This window comes from Carassius auratus, unplaced genomic scaffold, assembly GCF_003368295.1.
Source record: "Carassius auratus strain Wakin unplaced genomic scaffold, ASM336829v1 scaf_tig00020609, whole genome shotgun sequence".
In the NCBI taxonomy this organism is placed as follows: Eukaryota; Metazoa; Chordata; class Actinopteri; order Cypriniformes; family Cyprinidae; genus Carassius; species Carassius auratus.
Genome location: NW_020525039.1, coordinates 1 through 21,034, shown reverse-complemented (window position 1 = coordinate 21,034; position 21,034 = coordinate 1). Strand labels below are relative to the sequence as shown.

At 39.2% G+C, this 21,034-nt stretch overlaps 2 protein-coding genes and 1 long non-coding RNA gene across 3 annotated transcripts; 1 reads left to right on the top strand and 2 right to left on the bottom strand.

The window, feature by feature from the left end:
- Nucleotides 1–1,053: 1,053 nt before the first annotated feature.
- Nucleotides 1,054–9,292, top strand: LOC113076514 (activity-dependent neuroprotector homeobox protein 2-like). The gene is made up of 4 exons (XM_026249206.1): nt 1,054–1,480; nt 1,826–1,943; nt 4,995–5,087; nt 5,273–9,292. Exons 2-4 carry the CDS (start codon nt 1,836–1,838, stop codon nt 8,735–8,737), a joined length of 3,666 nt encoding a protein of 1,221 aa, XP_026104991.1. The 5' UTR covers nt 1,054–1,480; nt 1,826–1,835; the 3' UTR covers nt 8,738–9,292.
- Nucleotides 9,293–12,222: 2,930 nt separating this feature from the next.
- Nucleotides 12,223–19,416, bottom strand: LOC113076511 (zinc finger protein ZFAT-like; the record flags this gene model as incomplete). Its single annotated transcript, XM_026249205.1, has 13 exons — nt 12,223–12,946; nt 13,620–13,768; nt 13,846–13,966; nt 14,583–14,707; nt 14,856–14,994; nt 15,082–15,170; nt 16,123–16,296; nt 16,377–16,526; nt 16,597–16,681; nt 16,763–16,995; nt 17,268–18,568; nt 19,091–19,244; nt 19,323–19,416. Coding segments are annotated over 13 exons (3,030 nt in total), but the record flags the coding sequence as incomplete, so codon positions are not given.
- A 2-nt stretch (nt 19,417–19,418) lies between these two features.
- LOC113076512 (uncharacterized) lies at nt 19,419–21,033 on the bottom strand. The gene is made up of 4 exons (XR_003281194.1): nt 20,990–21,033; nt 20,034–20,194; nt 19,580–19,834; nt 19,419–19,500 (listed from the first exon to the last, which is right to left on the bottom strand). It is a non-coding gene; the product is annotated as an uncharacterized LOC113076512 (long non-coding RNA).
- Between the last annotated feature and the right edge of the window lies 1 nt (nt 21,034).

The following is a 21,034-nucleotide window of genomic DNA, read 5'->3' as shown; positions in this document are numbered from 1 at the left end:
TACATCAAGTCAGCCCCTGAACATTTATTTCATTTCAAATCATTTAACTAGCCAGCTAATATTCATTAAGAATATAGACAAAACATGTATTAATGTAATTGTCTATTGGCAATATGTTTAATCTGTTCTATATTTATTTATATTTATTAAAAATAACATCATTATCAATTTGCCACTTCTATAAATCAATTACTTAAAAAAAAAAAAAAAAAAATCACAGATCCCTTTAGCCTACTCTTACTCTAATATATGTATCATGATACACTAATGATTAATTATTACTTAATACAAAATTATGTTTAATAATAGAAAACAAAATATCTCCACATGATGTTTCTCTCTCTGTGCCATTTAGTACTTTCAGACAATGATGTGTGTCGTTAATAATTTATTTTGCATGGCTGCATAATGTAATGCCGAAATACACAATAATATGTTTTCAATTTCAAAAAGTAAATTAAAATAAATCATGATCGTTTTCTAAAGTATGTTTTCATGGGTGTTAATCGCTTCATTTTTGTTGGAAGAAAAAAAAAATCTGTCACACTGTGATGAAGGCTGAAAGTGAACGCAGCGAAGACGTACTGGTATTGGATGCGAGAACACACACACCACACGCACACACGCACGCACGCACACACGCACGCACGCACACACGCGCACACGCACACACACACACACACACACACACCTTGTACTCTCTGATGTTCGCTCTGCTCGGCGCCCCTGTGGATTGAAAAACGCGCTGAATCCATGCAGACTCAGATAAGGGGAGGAGCCGGAACTTGATGCAGCTTGCCACCGTCTCAAATGAGTTTTTAAAGGGGACTGAAGCGATCACTAATTAATTAATCAAATAATTTTTAGGGGGGCTGGGCATAAGTTTAGGGGGGCTGAAGCCCCCCTAAAAAGGGCCTAGCGACGCCCCTGCTGCATACTATAATAGACAACAAGCAACACTCCTATTACCTGCACATAATTTCTCACCATGTCATACTTGAATCCATCAATCCATCTTCCCATAAAGGCTCCTCTGAAGGAGCTGAGCCACAGGTGTGTCTAGATCCCTCACAGGTGAAGACCACAGCCATGGACTTATGGTTAATTCCATGCACCAATGACTATCACAACTGATCAACTTTGCAAGATCAGCCCACCTTTCTCCCATTGGTGGATCTGCACTATGCAATATGTAAATCAGAAAACGTCACTTCCCGTCTTCCTGTACGCCATGTTTTTGTGGGGTGATGGTTTAGTGAGATAAAATCAAAGTGGGCAATCCTGCGCTGTGGTCAGATATTTTAGCAGACGATCGCCAGGGCAATAAGGCACGCGGAGTGAGCGCAGCCCGGATGGATCATTCGATGAAGTAGCCGATTCCGTACCGCGCGCCTTCCAGTGACGCCGGAAGAAAACGGACGCACGCAGAGTCGCAGACATCCCTCCAGTCAGTCGCAGCTCTGTGCGTGAATACAGAAAGGTAGACACGGGTTTAGAATAGACCTCATTAATGCAGTTTGGATAATTAATGACATATGTAGGTCTTTCTTGCCTTAAAACTACTTAAAATGCATAACTTCTTAAAAAAATATATAACGACATGTCCGAGGATGGTTTGAAATGCAGACCTTAGGTAACGTTGCATAGTTACACCTTGCTATATTTATTATAACTATGTTATAGGCCTCAACAATCAGTTAATTTAGAGTTCTCTTAAACCTGCTTTAGATTCTCGCCAAATAAACAGACTGAATTGGGTGTTTGAAAGCGCAGTGCATTTGACAGGCTGTTGAGCGTTTCGTATCATTCTTGTTTTCATTTTCAGGATCAGCAAAATGTATCAAATTCCAGTGAAGAACCTGACAAAACTAAGACGTCCAAGAAAACGCGTCAAAAGTATTTTGTGTGACATCGGGATGCAGCAGTGTCAAGATTTATTGGAGGTAGGTTACTGTAGTAATGATGTTGTTTACACCGGCGTCTGTTTAATGCTTGTTTCTGATTGGCTGTCAGACGTTCTAATGTGCAGAGTAGTCAAGTCATGCACTTTACAGCCTGAAGTCACTCCAGGCAGTTCTTATTTAACTGCATTAAAATTCATTATGACCTAATTATTTTAGTTATTTCAAAGAACCGTACAAACTATCACAGCAAAAGACAAAAGAAAGATATTGAAAAAAAAAATAAAAAGATATTCTCAAATTTTCAGAAACTATTGTTAAAGTTTCAATGCAATGGAAGTTAATCAAATGAATAGTTTATTGAAGAAAAATAAAAGCTTGCAGTCGATTATAAGGAAGAGGCAGAGTTTAAGCAGACCGTATTATTGGAGAAGTCTGGCGTATGTAACCAGAGAGGAGACATTTCACCAGAAGATTGAGTTATGATATTTAAATTTGTACTTAATAAAAATTATGCGAAGGCACAATGATTTTTTGGCTGATATTAGTGATTTTTATTTTTTATCAGTGTTAATTGATATTGATAACTGTGAATGCCCATTTCTATCCATGTTTAGATTTAGTTTAAAGGGGGGGTGAAATGCTCGTTTTCACTCAATACCCTGTTAATCTTGAGTACCTATAGAGTAGTACTGCATCCTTCATAACTCCAAAAAGTATTTAGTTTTATTATATTCATAAGAGAAAGATAGTCTGTACCAATTTTTCCCGGAAAAACACGACCGGCTGGAGGCGTGACGTGTGGGTGGAGCTAAAGAATCACGAGCGCCAGTAGGCTTTTGCGTTGAGAGCGTTTGGAAGCTGTGACATTACCTTGAGGAAAAAAACCATCATCCAAAACAAACCATGGCTAACCGTTTATTTATGATCCAGAATCAGATCCCGAGGCTGAAACTGAATGAGAGCAGCAGCAGCAACGACTCGCTCCGAGCGGGGCTCGAACCCGGCTCTCCGGCATGGGAGGCGGACGCACTAACAAGAAGGCAGAGATATTTTAAGCAGTTTTACTCACCGCCTGCGGTTCCAACACACGATCGTGACCCTTTTTCGTTGGGATTGCATTATCCTTAAGAAATAAACGATACGCAAATCCGTCGTCAAACTGGGCCTTGTTTGTAAAACAAGCATCTTCGAAATGCAGGGAACAAACACAAACACTTGCACAACTCTGTTGATGCTCTGTAAAAATAAACTCCATCCACTGGTCCCTTTTCTTTGGTAATCTGTGCAGGGTTGTCTTCACGACGCTCTCGCTCTGATCAGTGATTGTCTGTGCTCAGCCTCTCAGTGCTCTGCTCTACGGGAGCCCGCGCTCTTCCGGCAGACGTGCCCTTAGGACCCATATAAGGAAATTCCGCTCCATCTAACGTCACACAGAGCCATACTCGAAAAAAACATTCCGAAACTTGTGACAAACCGGAAGGAGTATTTTTGGAACAGAAATACTCCTTCAAACGTACAACTTAATTTTTGAAACTTTGTCCATGTTTAGCATGGGAATCTAGGGATGCACCGAAATTTCGGCCACCGAAAATTTTCGGCCGAAAATGGCCTTTTCGGTTTTCGGCCGATAGACTTTTATCACCGAAACAACACGGCCGAAATGTTGTGATGACGCAAACAGAAACCGCGACCTGCACGTGCACCTGCAAAGCGCAGACCACGAGCTCCACGCGACATTCACTTAACACCAGTGAGAACATTCTCTCTCTTCGTATTCCTTTATTCGCAGCACTAAAACGTCTCCTAACAAAGAAATTAAGACGGACCACGAAGTAAAAACAAAGAAAAGTACAGTCTTATAGAGTCTGTTAGCACACGTCTCACTGAGATCTTTTCGGAACCTCTGCACTTCATCGCGAATGTGCTTGATCCGCGTTATAAAGACCATTACTTAGATGCGGAAATAAGGCAGCGCGCACGAGAAATGATCCAGGCCGCGCTGGATGCGGAGAACCCGCGTGGAGACGGAGAAGCGCCAAGCGCAGGAGACAGATCAGAGCGCAGAAAAAAAGACTGGTCTCTGCACCAGATGAGTGGCATGCACCATCGCTGTCTGATATGTTCAGTGGAATTCTGCAAGAAAGTGCCTCAAATAATAATAATACGTTGGCTATTTTGATCTTAGGCTACTATATATAAGATATATACACAAACACACACACACAAACATATATACATACATAATATCAGATTGTAGCCATATTTATGCTAGATTTTCTGCTAGATTTCTGCTTTAATTTGATAAAAATGTTTATTTATGCCCTGGCCCTATTTAAATACACTCTCTCAAATATTTCTCAAATGTCAGGCAAGCTCAACTGCTCAACAGCTAGATGGTTATCTGTCTGAAGTCCCCATCCCCAGAAGTGATAACAGTCTTGCCAACTGGAGAAGTAATGCACTTTCTAGTCCTACATAGAAAAATTTCAAATGCACTTCACCTAAATGCACTTTGTTTTTATGAGAGAACTGTTCATTTTAAAACCTTTCTGCAGGCCAGTAGGCCTGTACATTGTTATTAAATATACACATGAGTGGGATAAATTATTTGTTTGAATTTTATTTTATACTGTGCATTGTTGCAATGTGCTTAATAAATATTTGCATCATTTGTAATTATGTATTTTTATGTTTTTTTTTTAAATAAGTTATGTAATTGTAATTATCTTTGAAACTTTAATATTAATTTATGCAATTGCAATGTCTTAATTTTAGTAAAGTTAGTACACGGTCATAGCAATAAATGCAATGGTACTAATAATTGGCATAATTTCTTTTGGTGTTTCGGTTTCGGGTTTTCGGCCTTGGTTTTCTCTTTTTCGGTTTTCGGTTTCGGCCAAGAATTTTCATTTCGGTGCATCCCTATGGGAATCCAACTCTTTAACAGTGTAAAAAACTCAGTATGCATGAAATAGCATTTCATCCCCCCTTTAAGTGAGTTTAGAACAATGACAGATGTAATTTTAATAACTTTATAACTTACACGAAAGTCATTATTTCTGCTAATTAAATGTTCATTATTTCCAACAGACATACAAATGTTTTGATGCTGGTGATGCAAGTTTTGACAACACCGAATGGGATGATTTTACTGATGGTCATGTTGGCAAAAAGAAAAAAAAGGTGATTATGTACATGACATATGTTGCACTGTAAAAAAAACTGCATTCATTTTATTTTATTATTTTATTAAAGAAAGGCAGTGATTAAACTTAATTTTGAAAAACATATATTTTTTTTTACACTTTACACTATTTGCAAATGTTATTTCACCTCTTATTTATCACAATATTACTTTTGTTCCTCAGTATCCATACCGGAGCCAAACTCTGTGCTGCAGTCTGTGTTGGTACTCCAGCCGGTCAATACCCACATTCAGAAGTCACATACATCGCTGTCACTGGAATGATCTGGATGTGGCCTGTTTGTTAATATGCCCCTACTGCCCATTTGTCAGCTCTCCGAAAGTCACAGAGCAACACATTCAGTTTTTCCACATGCTGGCGTCAAAAACCCATCGTATACCTCTTCACAGCAAGCCTAGCCACACTTTGGCCCGCACACCGAAAACCGTGTCAGTTACAGTTTCTGCTGATGCTGCCGATGACAGATACAGGTGCACAATCTGCGGCTATCATGACTCTTTACTATACGTGATGAAGAAGCACGTCTTGGTAAACCACTATACTGCGATGCTGGATCGCTACTTTGGACTAAGCTTGGACAGTAAGCAAAAGACTGATGGTGAGCAGATACATGACGGCGCATCAGTGAAATATCACTGCAAAGTGTGCAAACTTCCTGCAGAGACCATTGAACATTTACTGTATCACATTTTGAGTTCAGAGAAACACAAAGAGCTGCACTGGCAAATAATGGCTTGTATAATCGAAAAAGACTGCACAAACCAAATGGCTGGACTACAGAATCTGCTAAACTTTGCACCAAAAGCAATGCAACAGGTCACGTTGCTCGCAAGGCCGAACTATGGGCAGATGCAACACACAAATGGAAACGGTACTGTTCTTCTGGCCGGCCCAAGCAACACGACTGCTTTGTTTTGCTCTCCTGGTGCAGGGCAGATGTTTCTGTCCCCACAAACGCAAGCTTTACTGTCAGGCACGCCTGTTCAACATCCGCAGTCCCCCAGCAGGATGCCACAAGTCCTGCCTACCTCTCCAGTAGTGAAGCCGATTAATATGAAGATGCCAAACATGCCGCAAGGCGCACCCAAGACAGTACCCATCACTATGGCCATGCCCAGGCTACCGCAGACCAATCAAGCACAGCAGGTTCTTCTTCCGCCTGGCGTTCAGGTTAACCTCCCAGGCGAAATGGGTGTTCGGTCACCATTTCTTGTCACTCAAGGTCTTCAGCTAAACCAGTCAGTTCCCAGAGCTCCCCTCATAGCTCCGCAGTCAGTGCATCTCATTCCTACAGGCAACAATGTCAACGGTGTCCCAACCTTCACTCTAGCGCCCGTTCAAGTCACGGTTCCCGTCAACGGTGGTCCCGGTCAAGCGGTTTTATCACAAAACCAGATCAGCCAACCTACAAATTCAGCTGTGGTGCCCAAGGGTCTCAAATCAACAGTTCCGAGGGCGATATATAGACATTCTGTCCCGAATGAGTTGGCTGTGCTCGCGCCGTTTTTGAAGAAACATGACGATCACACTGTCAAGTGCCTGAGGTGCAAGATTTTACTAACAGAGCAGGGGATCTTCCAGCATTTGTTGCATGGCTTGAAGTGTCTTTTCTGCCCTCAGATGTTCTACTCTTTCAAGCAGATCATGGAGCACACCAACAAAGAGCACAGTTTGAAGATCAAGGAAAATCGGCATTTCATTAAACAACAGTTTAGTCTCGACTGTGACGACGAGGGGAACCTCGTGTTCAACACTTTCAATATAAACACAGATGTGCCCAAAGATCTTCTTGACAACCGAGAGCTCAACCTTGCACTGGTTACCAGCTCTCAAGATAAGCTATACATAAAAATGTATCCAGACAAGGCAGAATACGCAACCACGTTGAAAACGACCCCTACCGCCTGCCCATTTTGCCAAGTAAAGCTCCAGAACTTTGAGGACTATGAGCGTCATCTTCAAACAAAACACCACATCGTTCCCACCATTCATGCAATACTAAAAACGCCTGCATACAAATGCATATATTGCTTTGGGGTGTATACTGAAAAATCGACACCGAAAACAATCTCCACTCACGTGCAACGGTGCCGTTGTGCACCCAAAGCCATCAAGGAAGCAGAAAAGCAACTGAATCCAGATACAACAGAACGTGATGATGGCGATTCATGTAATTCTCCTCAGACGGCCAGTTCTTCAGACGTGGCATGTCAGACAGGCCTTGAATTTGTCAAGCCAAAGAAGGAAGTAATCACTCCGAAGAGCAGGAGAAGGAACTCGAAAGCTCCAGAGGTAGAAGTCCCTGCAACTCCAGTCAAGCTCGTCTTGGAACCAATGGGAATGGAGATGACATCGTTCGAGGACAGGAAAGACTTCCTTTCGCAGTACTTTCACAGGAAGCCATACGTGACGAAGACTGAAATCGAACTGCTAGCCTCCCGTTTGTGGATAAACAAGGCTGACGTAAAGGCTCACTTTAACAGCAAGCTCACCAAATGCTTGAAAGCAATTCAGAAGAAGAGGGTTTGTGTACGTCTCGGGTTCAAAATGATGGAAGTGAGCAAGCTGAAGCACAATCTCTTCATTCCAGAAGTAAAGCCTGTTAAAAAAAAAGTCTTGAATGAGGTGCAACATGGTGGCCTCGTTCCACAGGTAACAGTTAAAAAAAAGGACGTGAATGAAATTAAACATGACCTCTTCATTCCCGCGGCACCAGTAACAGTTAAAATAAAGGATGTGAATGAAATTACGCATGACCTCTTCATTCCTGCAGCACCAGTAACAGTTAAAAAAAAGGACGTGAATGAAATTACACATGACCTCTTCATTCCTGCAGCACCAGTAACAGTTAAAAAAGAAGACACGACTGAATTTAAACATGACCTCTTCATTCCTGCAGCACCAGCAACAGTTAAAAAAGAAGACACGACTGAAATTAAACATGATCTTTTCATTCCTGCAGCACCAGCAACAGTTAAAAAAGAAGACACGACTGAAATTAAACATGACCTCTTCATTCCCGCAGAACCAGTAACAGTTAAAAAAGAAGACACGTCTGAAATTAAACATGACCTCTTCATTCCTGCGGCACCAGTAACAGTTAAAAAAGAAGACACGACTGAAATTAAACATGACCTCTTCATTCCCGCGGAAACAGTAACAGTTAAAAAAGAAGACATGAATGAAATTAAACATGACCTCTTCATTCCCGCAGAACCAGTAACAGTTAAAAAAGAAGACACGACTGAAATTAAACATGACCTCTTCATTCCCGCAGAACCAGTAACAGTTAAAAAAGAAGACACGACTGAAATTAAACATGACCTCTTCATTCCCGCAGAACCAGTAACAGTTAAAAAAGAAGACACGTCTGAAATTAAACATGACCTCTTCATTCCTGCGGCACCAGTAACAGTTAAAAAAGAAGACACGACTGAAATTACACATGACCTCTTCTTTCCTGCGGCACCAGTAACAGTTAAAAAAGAAGACACGACTGAAATTACACATGACCTCTTCTTTCCTGCGATACCAGTAACCATTAAAGAAGAGTATGTGAATGAAATGGAAGATGGTCTCTTTATTCCAGGGATAACTGTTAAACAAGAGGATGTAAGTGAAATGTAAGATGCTCTCTTCATCCCAGAGGTATGGCCTCTGTAAACATGGATAAACAAATTGTTAGAAGAAGAAGGTTTGCCTTTCGTTATTATTAAATTTGAAAAATGGGAATGTACAGCAAGACTGAGAAGACTCTACACTCTGTTTTTGTATTTTTGTTGTGTATAGGTCATATGATGACGTTAAAAAAGTTTTTTTTTTTTTTTACATATCTTTATTGTAAGGAAACACTCAATTGAAGTAATACTTTTTTCTTTTTGTGGACGTGTAATATACATTTGGGGATATCTGTAGTGTAATAGTTCTGCATCTAACATTTTATATTAGAACTGTACAGAAAATTAAGATTTAGTTAAAACTATTAAATGGCAAATTAGGCTGCATTTCATTGCTGTATCACAGAAAAGGGGCACTTTATGGTGTTGTCATGTTTTTTTTGTTTTGTGCTTCATAAAATACACTGTAATCATTTCAGACAATGAAAAAAGACAAGTGCCTCTGTGTCCTATTTAAACTTTTCAGTTGTATTTTGCCTCTTGGAATAAACATGACTAAATATTACAGGTGTGTGGTTTACTCAATACAGGCTTCTAGTTGCTCAAATGTCTTAGGTCTTCTTTGTCGCATCTTCCTCTTTATGATGCGCCAAATGTTTTCTATGGGTAAAAAGATTTGGACTGCAGGCTGGCCATTTCAATACCTGGATCCTTCTTCTACGCAGCCATGATGTTGTAATTGATGCAGTATGTGGTCTGCCATTGTCAAGTTGGAAAATGCAAGGTCTTCCCTGAAAGAGACGATGTCTGGATGGGAGCATATGTTGTTCTAGAACTTGGATATACCTTTCAGCATTGATGGTGCCTTTCCAGATGTGTAAGCTGCCCATGCCACACGCATTCATGTAACCCCATACCATCAGAGATGACGTTTCTGAATTGAGCGCTGATAACAACTTGGGTTGTCCTTGTTCTCTTTAGTCCGGATGACATGGTGTCCCAGTTTTCCAAAAAGAACTTCACATTTTGATTCGTCACAGAACAGTTTTCCACTTTGCCACTGTCCATTTTAAGTGAGCCTGTGCCCAGAGAAAACGCCTGCGCTTCTGGATCATCTTTAGATATGGCTTCTTTTTTGACCTATAGAGTTTTAGCCAGTAATGGGGAATTGCACAGTGGATTGTGTTCACTGACAATGCTTTCTGCTAGTATTCCTGAGCCCAAGTTGTGATTTCCTGTATGTGATGCAGTGCCATCTAAGGCCCCGAAGATCACGGGGATCCAGTATGGTTTTCCAGCTTTGATCCTTACGCACAGAGATTGTTCCAGTAGACTGTAGATGATGATAACTTCAAACTCTTTGCAATTTTTCCCAGAGAAACTCCTTTCTGATATTGCTCCACTATTTTTCGCCACAGCATTGGGGGAATTGGTGATCCTCTGCCCATCTTGACTTCTGAGAGACACTGCCACTCTGAGAGGCTCTTTTTATACCCAATCCTGTTGCCAGTTGACCTAATAAGTTGCAAACTGGTCCTCCAGCTGCTCCTTATATGTACATTTAACTTTTCCGGCCTCTTATTGCTACCTGTCCCAACTTTTTTGGAATGTGTAGCTCTCATGAAATCCAAAACAAGCCAATATTTGGCATGACATTTCAAAATGTCTCTCTTTCAACATTTTATATGTTATCTATATTCTATTGTGAATAAAATATAAGTTTATGAGATTTGTAAATTATTCCATTCCTTTTTTAGCCACAATTTGTACAGTCCAAACTTTTTGGAATCGGGTTTGTACCTAACCAGTGATTCTGCAGAGAAATCTTTAACTCAGAACCAAATATATACATCTGTCTTTTTTCTGAATTTCAAATATAAATATTTGCTTTAAATTAAAGTTTGTAATGTTGAGATTCACCTCTTAGCTGGTTGTTTTGGTTCACGGTTTATAAATCCTAAATAAAGCCATTTAAATCCCTGTCGGGAAAATTAACCTGAGATACGACTTCAAATACTTCACCCGCAGTTGATTCTAGACCTGTAACGCGTGGGTGCAAGGATACACTAAGCTGGTGATCATGTTGTTGACTGTCAGAAGAGTTGTTTGTTCAAGAATGCACATTTAGCCAGTGTACGACTGCATTAACAAGCATGATCTATAAAATGACAGCACAACAGGGGAGAGAGCGCTGGTCCTGGCCTGTTAAGCTGAAAGAAAGTAGGACTCATAGCTCAGCCTGTCTGTCTGCAACCAATGAACTGATGAAGATGCCTGCCAAAAAAGAAGTCAGTCTCCGTTTTGTATAGTTAAGATATAATAAACAAGGTTACGCCAGTTTGGACTATAAAGTTGCATGAGTTACATTATCGTTCTTTACAGGACAAAACGATGGGATGAATCTCTTCTTCAGGTAAGAATTATTGTGTGTGTGTGTGTGTGTGTGTATATATATATATATATATATATATATATATGTATGTATGTATGTTTCATACCGTATGTATGTTTCATTAGCCTGCTTTACTTTTGTTTTAATAAGTTAATGATAATTGGGCTTATTGTATTTTTCAGGCACCTCCTGATCTCTCTCCAAATCCTTAGCAATGTTCCTCCTGTGGTTTTTATCAGAGACAAACAATATTCTGCTGTCACTGAGGTAACAACAAGATGGAATAGTTTGTACATATTATTATTTGTCTTTTCCTAATCAGACTAAAAACCTTCTCAAGAAAGTAGATTTTGGTCCAGATGAAGATAACATTAATCATTTATCCACCAACGATGTCGGGTAAGAATAATTTAGTTCTAATAAATGTAAAAAAAAAACAATAATTTGTTTAATCTTCCAAAGGTCCAAACTGCAACTGATTTATCTGAAGACAAGAAAAGAGTCGTTTTGTTTGGTGTCAATGACGAGGCTCTGTACAAACAGATTGAAGCTTGTAAACGGGAGAAGGGGGCAAGAGACCCTCTCACACAGAGTCCTGCTGCTAGAGGAGACTCGAGAGCAGCTGGATATGCTCGCAGATGTTAGGAAGCAGAAACTCAGAGAGAAAAAAAAGAAAGTGTCCAAATGGATGAAGGATGATGAAATCACTCCTAAGGATTTTCAAAGAGGAGCAGGACGGGGATGAGGACAGCCCCTGGTGGATACAGGTCACTGAGTTGATGGAAGAAGACAACAGAATACACTGAAATCACATCTTTTGGTCACTTGCAACTGTTGCAATCAATATTATGTTATTTAGTGGTGTATAAAAAAATCTGAGCTTGGGGAAAATTCAGCTTTGCCATCAAAGGAATCCATTACATTTTAAAATATATTACAATAAAGTTATATTACATTGTAATATTTCTGAATATTACCGTTTGAAATAATTTCAAACATCTCACCTACCATAACCCGTTTGAATGGCAGTGTAGTTGATGCTGTAATACACAGTTTTAAAGTGAGTTTCATTTACTTGCAAAATCATGAATGATATGAAAAATGAAATCATGAAATTTTATGAAATTAATTAATGAAGTATCTCGACAATACACAACACCCCCCATTAAATAACTCAGTTTACTATAATGACAGCCATACACTGTATGGGAGCGTTATATAAAAAGTGTGGAGAAGTCCAGAGTCACACAGTAACTCTGTTACATACGTACAATGAAGGCACACAAAAAAAGAAAATCACATTTCTAAAATAGAGAATAGAGATTCTTAGTTATGTGCAGCTGGCTTTACTGTGATTAGGTCTTAAAACTAACTGATCTTTTTGTATTACAATTTTTTTGTAGCATGAGGCTGGCTATTCACTGCCACTGTTTCAGATTATTTACAATTGTGCAAGATAAGGCCCTATAAGCATATATATGGCTGCAATAATACACTCAAGACCTGACTGGATTAACTATAGCAGAAGTAAAATTAGAACGGAACACTTGAACAGCATTTGAACTAGATAGCTAGTAGTTTTAAACCCCATATGTATGGTCTTACTACGGTCTATACTGTGCTGGTCTCCTCAGTTTGCACAGACTCCTGAACATAGACTATGAACTGGGATGCGTCTTCCTGTGTATACACTGTAACAGTTTTGATGCCCTCCATTTCATCTGAAGACAACACTAGGTGGTGCTCTTCTCCCAGGCCCACTGTGGCCTGCTGCAGTGCATCCTGGATCAGCATGGCATGATTGGCCTGCGGCTCCTCCTGCTCCACCTGGAATGATGGGACAGAACATTCTTATTATTAAAGGATTCAAGGACTTCAAGGGGGGAATTGTACTCCAATGTTCAAAAAGTTTGGGGACGGTAAGCCCTTTAAAATGTTTTTGAAAGAAGTCTCTCATGCTTATCAATGCTGCATTTATTTAATCAAAAGTACAGATAAACTGTTATGAAATATTTTTAAATGTAATGTATTCTTTGTGATGACAAAGCTGAATTTTCAGCAGGCATTACTGCAGTGTCACATGATTCATGATGTGCAGATTTGTTGTTCCAGAAACATTCCTTATTATTTTTTTGAAGACCATGATTTTTTTCCAGGATACATTGATGAATAGAAAGTTCAAAATAACTTTTTGCTGCATAAAAGTATTATTTCTGTAGTAAATATAACTGTAGTATATCTCATGACCCCTTAAATTAATATATAGACACTATTAATGTAACACACATCTATCATTTGATCATGGGGAGTTACTAAAATGGTCATAAAAGTGATAGCAAAGATAGCAAGGCAATAAACCTGACCATTCATAAGCAGTAATCATAATGCAGAGAGTGTAGATGATGTATTGTGAAGTCAATAAAATGAGATGAGATAAGTTTGGGCAGCTCTCCAGAAGCAGAGAGGTCTGTCGGTACACAGATATGCATGTTAACTGTACCTGCTCCAGAACAGTAACTGTACCGGGAGCCATGGCAACCACAGAAGCCACAGCAGCATCATGATTCTCTGAGCCCAGATCAATGATCTGCTGCAGGATGTTGACAGACGCCGGGTCTAGTCTGTCTCCCGCTGCCGCAGACACAACACCTGAACACCAACCAGGAGTTTAGAGCTGAACTGTACAGAAATCCAACAACTCCAGACTTGAGGCAGTTGATTCTGACCATTTTGTGTGTTGAAGCGCAGGTCCTGCAGAGCTGATACAGCGGTCTCTGTTCCTCGTGGACCCTCAGTCTCAGCTATGTGAAGGTACTGCATGGCCGGCTCCTCCACTGACTCCACTACCTGAATGAACAGATCAGAAACACGTCTAGTAGCATTTCATTCTCATGTTAAGAATATGGTGAACATGAATTAAGACCGTTTAACAATCATGCACTGCTTTATCAGGAAGAAAATACATTCCAAACCCATAAGATAAGATATTTTTTAATGAAACCTGGGAGGTTTCTGCACCTTTGTTGAAGTCCAGGTAACCAAAACTTAGAAGATCCAAAAAGGTCATAAAGGCATCTTTTTAAAAAAATCCATACGAATCGAGCGGTTTAATCCAAGTCTTGTGCAGAGATACACATTTTTTAAATTATGAACAGATTGAATTTAGTTCATTAACTTTTTGCTTTTTGGATGTTTTAAGTTTATGTTAACTGGACTTTCAAGGGGAGACAAATACCTTGCAGGTTTTTCTAAAAAATATCTTAATTTAACTAAATTCATATGGTTTCGGAATGTCATGAATTTAGTAAATGAAGACAGATTCATCACTTTTGGGTGAATTATGTTTACTATCAATAGATTATTTATTATTAAATATTGACGTACAGCACTTTGGGTCAACTTCTATTGTTGTTTACGCATTTGATAAATAAACATGATTTGAGTTCATTATGATATTACTCACCTCCCATTGATTCAGACCAAGACTGTCGGTCTCCACTACTTTGAGACCATGTTTGCTCTTAAGATGTCTGTTCATTTCCCATTTAGTGCCATAAACGTAATTGCACACAGGACATTTGACTCCACCTGATAACACACACACACACACACACACACACACACACACACTTTTCAATTACTGACGCTGTTTGAGGCAACACTGTACGTCTAATAATAAAGCAATGTATATGTTGGGCAGTTAAGGCTGGTTTCATTCTGGTGAGGAAGGACTTGCCTTGCTCTATCACAGTTTCGGAAGAGGACACTCCTGTTCCAGCATTGATATACTGAGCGTTGGGATGTTTTTTGTTATAGTGTCTTTTCAGAGAGCCTGAGATGTTGCACGAGTAGTGGCAGTGTGCACAACGGAAAGGCTGTGAAAGGCAAAACATTGTGCTTTGGTGGTGGTTTTGGGACACATGACAACACAAAACTAAAATAGAAGGCTTTTGTTGTGTTACTTTGAAAGAAGCATGCTGCTCCATGTGACGAAGGAGATGCGGTCTCAGTGCAGCAGTGAAGTCACACTCAGTACATCTGAACTGTTTTCCTAAAACATAAAAACAAAACAAAACAAAAAACAGATTTGATTTGCTGTGAATTAAGAACCTAAATAATGAAAACCACTGATATTTCAGTAAAATTTAAATAAAGTGTATTTGTTAAGCAACACTTAAGTCATGAAATCAAAATGAACTCAAATATTCATATTTACTTTAATACAGTTTCCTGTCTTCATTGTGCTCGATGCACCAATGCACGTTTTTAAAATAGTGTCAAAAAAATTAATTATTACTGTATTAATTATTATTATATGTAATTGTTAACTTTGTATTAAATTACATCCATATTTCCTACTGAAACTAGAATATAAGAGAAAAAAGAAATCAAGTCAAATGTATTTGTATAAAGTTCATAAATATATTTCCAAAATGCAACAGTGGTGCAGAATTTATTTATATAAACACACACGTTTAAATGTTGGGATCAATATGACTTTTTAAAATAGAAATTAATACTTTTATTCAGCAGAGATGTGATCAAAAGTAGAAAAGATTTCAAATGAATAGTGGTTCTTTTTAACTTTCTATTCATCAAATTTTCCTGAAAAATCTATAGCAAAAATATTATGCACCACAGCTGTGGTAATAATATAACACTGATCAGAATATAAAACCAACACCAAGAGCACTGAAGACTGAAGTCAATGTCTCCTTTTCTCTATATTTCTACTTCTGTATCATATTGCATTATTTAATTTTCTGTTTTTCTTATATTAGTGTTATATTTCACCTAACTGTGTAATTCACGTATGTTTGTACTTTGTTCTGCACTGGAGGCTTCTGTGTTTACACACACAAATTCCTGTGTGTGTAAACGTACTTGGCATTAGAGCTCTCTCTGACTTCTGAAATACTTCAGATTATGAAACCCTTGTTGTTTTAGGTTCACGAGTCCCAATAACACCGCATGCAGTCTTAAATACAAAGAAAGAGACTCACCGTCTGCTGTGTGCATGAGCTTATGACTTTTCAGAGTGCATTTAGACTTGAACTTTTTTCCGCAGAGGTCACAAAGATGTGTTTTCTCAGTACTGTGTCTATTCATGTGAGCTTTGAGGTTGCTTTTACTCCTTGAGGCATAATCACATTGTGAACATTTGTACGGTTTCAGTCCTGGAGGCATGAACAGATCAAAATCAGTACATTAAAACAGTTAACTGAAGTGAAGTTTGACAACACGGTAAGTAAAACACCTTCATGGGCCCATATGTGCTGCTGAAGATCTGCCCCATTCCTTGTGAAGAAGCAATCACAGTACGGGCATTTGGAAGCTCGTTTCCCGATCACTCCTTTCACATGTACACGTAGTCCCAACGTTTCCGAGATGTAGTTCAGCGACACATCTATACAGCAACAGCACATTCATTACTTTAGGGCTCTTGTGGGACATTTCAGTGTTTTATTTGTTCTTACCCGGATGGTTGCTTTTGATATGAGCTCTAACTTTGTCTTCGGGAACAGTCTCTTGACATACTGGGCATATAAAACTTCGTTTGATCTAACGATGAGAAAGACGTAAGATCAGACGAAGAAGCAATTTCACCAACATCTTAAGAATAAGAAGACCACCAACACTCACAATGTCCGAATGGGTTTTGAGATGAGCCTGAAGTTTGTATTTGTCAGGAGTACAGTACTGGCATCCTTCAGAGGGACACTTCAGCAGGATGTCCGAGTGTCTCTGGATGACATGCCGCTTCAGGCAGTTTTTAGTGATGGAGGAATAATTGCACTGAGAACAGTAATGGAGGTGCTCTTTGGTGTGCGTTCGCACATGCGTATTGTAGTGCACCTGATACCAGAAAAGCTTCCCTGTTGAGGAACCATTACAGAGAGTTATAGGGAGACTAGGGTTGGAGGTGTTATTTAAAAAAGCGAGATATTAATAGATAATAGATCAGGGATACCCAATACCTGTGAGTTAATTTCTGACCCTACTCAAAACGGCTGTCTGTAATTAACAACAAGTTTCTGAAGATCTTGATTAGCCGGTTCAGTCATTTGAGAGAACTAAACTTTTCAAGATAATAGGATCTCTAGGAACAGGACTGGGCACCCCTGTATTAGATATTAAATATTCATACCACAGTATTCACATTCAAGGTCTCCATACACTTTCCGGATCCGTTCAAAAACTTCCATGTTCAGCTGTCGTTTTTGCATCTGCTCTACAATCTGCTTGAAAGAAGATATTTCTTCTAGCTCTGAACCGAGTAAGTCCTCATCGGCGTTAGTTTGTGGCACAATCACCTCTTTCTCGGTTTGAGGAAATGTGTCATTTGATACTAGCTGCTCTGAGTGCGTTTGGGTTTTTTCAGGCGTCAAAGGTGCAGTTTCTTGAGCAGGATTCTGATCTTCTGTCATACAGCACTCTTGAAGCCTTTGGGAATTGATTTCATCTTCACAGACCATCTCTTGTGTTTGTGCTACGGCAGACGTGTCTATCTTATTCATACTGTCTGAAACAGGATTTCCATCCTGTGAGTTCTGTACAAGAAGGTCTGACTCCACCACTAAACTATCGGAGCATTGAGTTTGAAGGTCCTCTTGACCCAAGCAAGTCATTTCTGTGGTTAACAGCTCCTGGGCGTTGAGCTGCGACAGCTCTTCTGTGATCTTAAGCTCATCCTGATTCAACATGTCCTTCTGAATGTCGTCGCCTGGTTTGAGCAAGCAAAAGCTGGAATTGATGGAGTCTGCAAAAGCAGAGGGTTCATCAGATTCCGGGTGGAACTCTCTGAGATGCGACTTAAGCCGCACAGAGCTGACAAACTTTTCCTGGCAAACGGCACACACGTAGATGAAGGGATGCTTTCGGATGTGGGCTTGCAAGGCTTGGAATTTGGTTGAGCCGTGATCGCATAGCTCGCAGCCGAAGGGTCTCTTGTTGCCATGAACCATCATGTGACGGTCACGCTCAAGCTCGTTCTTGAACTTGCGGTCGCATATTTGACAGTTGTACAGAAGCTGTCTCTTGCCCTCCCTGGTCTGGAGGCTGTACTCATTGTAGGAGTCCTGTACTTTCTTGTCGCTCATGTCGTGAGTCTCGCGGATGTGTTTAAGAAGGTTCTTCACGTCAGAGTATTTCTTCTTGCAGAATCGGCAGTGCTGCTTGATCTTTTTGTGCACTCGCTCCACGTGCACTTTGAGGTGTCCTTTACTGAGGCAATTAAATGAGCACAGCTCACAGCTGAATTTCTCGCCGGTGTGTTTCCGTATATGAACACTAAGATTGGCCTTGATAGCGCTGGCGTAGTCACACTGCGGGCACTTGAATGGTTTCTCATTGGTGTGGATTCTTAAGTGAGCCTGCAGTGAATGTTTGAACTTGAAGACTTTATTGCAGTATTCACATGTGAAGATTTTAAGCTGTGTCTGTCCTAACCTACATCGAGAGATATGATTTGTTAATATCAATATACCAAAAAATTTCACAAGATCAGTACAAATGCAACAATATGCATTTTCATAATTGTTCCCAATACTTTCATTACTTCTTTTTCTTTTTTATTACTTTAATGAAATATTTTCATAACTATTTTGATTAGTGATTAAAAAAATATTAGCAGTATATTAAATAAATAAATTAATATAAATAAAATAATAAATTTTCTAGCTATTGCATAATTATAAAAATCTATATTTACTATATTAAATCTATATATACACTGTATGAAAGATTTTGTTAACTTCTCTTGATCTGGGAATCACTATTCAAAAATTCCCTTATTTCCAAATTGCTTCTGTTTCATTTTTCTTTGTTCCCCCTCTGAAGTGTAATTGCTTCTTAAGTTATACAATGGCAGAATACTGTTTTAATATTCTCTCCTCTGGTGCTTGAACAATTTTACTAGATTTGTAAATCTAAAGTTAAGGTTCTAAATGTGAAAAACCATGAAATAGTCACCTGTTTGATTTGAGGGGTGCTTCATAAGCAGCTTGCTGAATGGCATATTCCTGGTATCCCCTTTTCATCGCTCCCTCCTGGGAACCTGCGTCTGCAACAGTCTGGGTGGATGGTTCAGCTGGAGCTGCTTCGATAGGAACTATTTTAGAGGCACCTGCAATGAAGCAAAACTTAGTTAGTTGAAATGTTTCCCTTAACTATTAGAACACCTGACATCACAAATACATCTCACCAGGCATGGCCTCGTGATTAGTAAGGACCACACTAATAATAGGGTTTTTGTTGCCGCTTGCTGATTCTGGGTCCTTTGCACTGGACGGCTTATCTTGTCCGCATCGCTCGAGCTTTCTTTGGTGTCCTCTCTTTCTCCTCTTCTCCATCACTGATTTTATTTGCATCAGTATTATTACCTGGGCAATAAAGTTGACAGGTGAAACGTGTGGCAGTTCAGAAAGTAGAAGAGCTTACAACATTAACCTGAATTTGTACCATACTCTTCTTCCTCAGCAGCCTCTTTCAGTCCTACAAAGCAAATGTGTTTGGAGATTTGTCTTCTGTTGCTGAATACACGATTGCATCTCTTGCACTCCAGATCACTGCCATCCTCACTAGGCTCTCCGGCTAGCGGGTGTATCGCAGTGGACTCTTTCTCCTGCTGATTAGGTGTTATTTTCTGGACCTTTTCTGGTTGGACTTTCTTAGTAGAGCCTTTTGGTCTTCCACGTTTTCTTTTCAAAACAACTTCTGCAAGTTAAACCAAAATACATTCTTCTTTTCCAATGCTTTTAACCTTCTTCTAACACAATGTGAGATAATACATCTTTGCTCAAATTATGAAGCTTAAATCAGCTTGACATTGCAACTGCCTGTCTCTAATTACCTTATTAATTTGCGTAAAAAATGCCCAATACAGGTTGATTTCTGGGTTCAAAGCTGCCTTAACCTGAATTCGTGGCTCCTGAGTTGTTAAAGGCTTAAGTGCTATAATAAAAGAGTCAGGATCCCCTCCTTCATTTGAGTGAGTCTCAGTAACATGAGACAGCAGCAATGGTTTACTGGGAGAGAACAAGTTGCATATTTTGCACATGAAGACTGACGAACCGTCTGTGAATATAAAAACAGCGAGTCTTTATTTGGTTTATTATTTGTAAAACAGTATCAGAAATGTGGCCCATGTGATTAACAGTTAAGTTACAAAGTATCTCATGCAAACAAAATTTTGGCTTTTAATTCCCCAAGTTCAAGTATTTAACATGTATCCTTTGAAAAAGTTGGATACACACCACTGCTCGGGTTGTTATAGGGCAATTATATTGGGCTCTAATGATAAGTAATATTTAACCATATTTAACTCCATGTATTTATTATTTGTATTCATCATAAACCTTAAATCTAGATCATTTTGTTTAAATCATGAGTTCCCTCAGAGAACATACAAAACAGTAATTATTCAAAAGCACCGGAAAGCCCTTTCAAAACAAGAATGTCTAAAATAAGTTTACTTTATACATGGTAAAATCCGAAATATGTTATTAACATTTATATTATTTTTATGAATAGTTCTTGCAGTGTAGATTCAGGTCATTAGAATATTGCTAATTTTCTTTAACAAGATGCAATAAATGGCATAAACAAAACATTTGATAACCCCCTTACAAAACTGCATACCTGATTTTCTAATTGTTATATAATGTTTAAAATATTGATAAAGCCCCGTTTTACTCCCCAAAAGGAAACCAATAATATTCCCTGCCATCTATTTCTTGTAAGCACGAGACCAGTTTCGTGTTTTTCACTTAGGGACTGGAACTAGTTCTCATTAAATAAGATGGCGTTTATGCTCAAAAGAGTTGGAAAGGGTATTAATTCAACAAAGAACTGTAAACAGCGGACATATACCTTAATTTATGTATAGTGCATCCTCTAGCAAAAGTTACTTTTGCT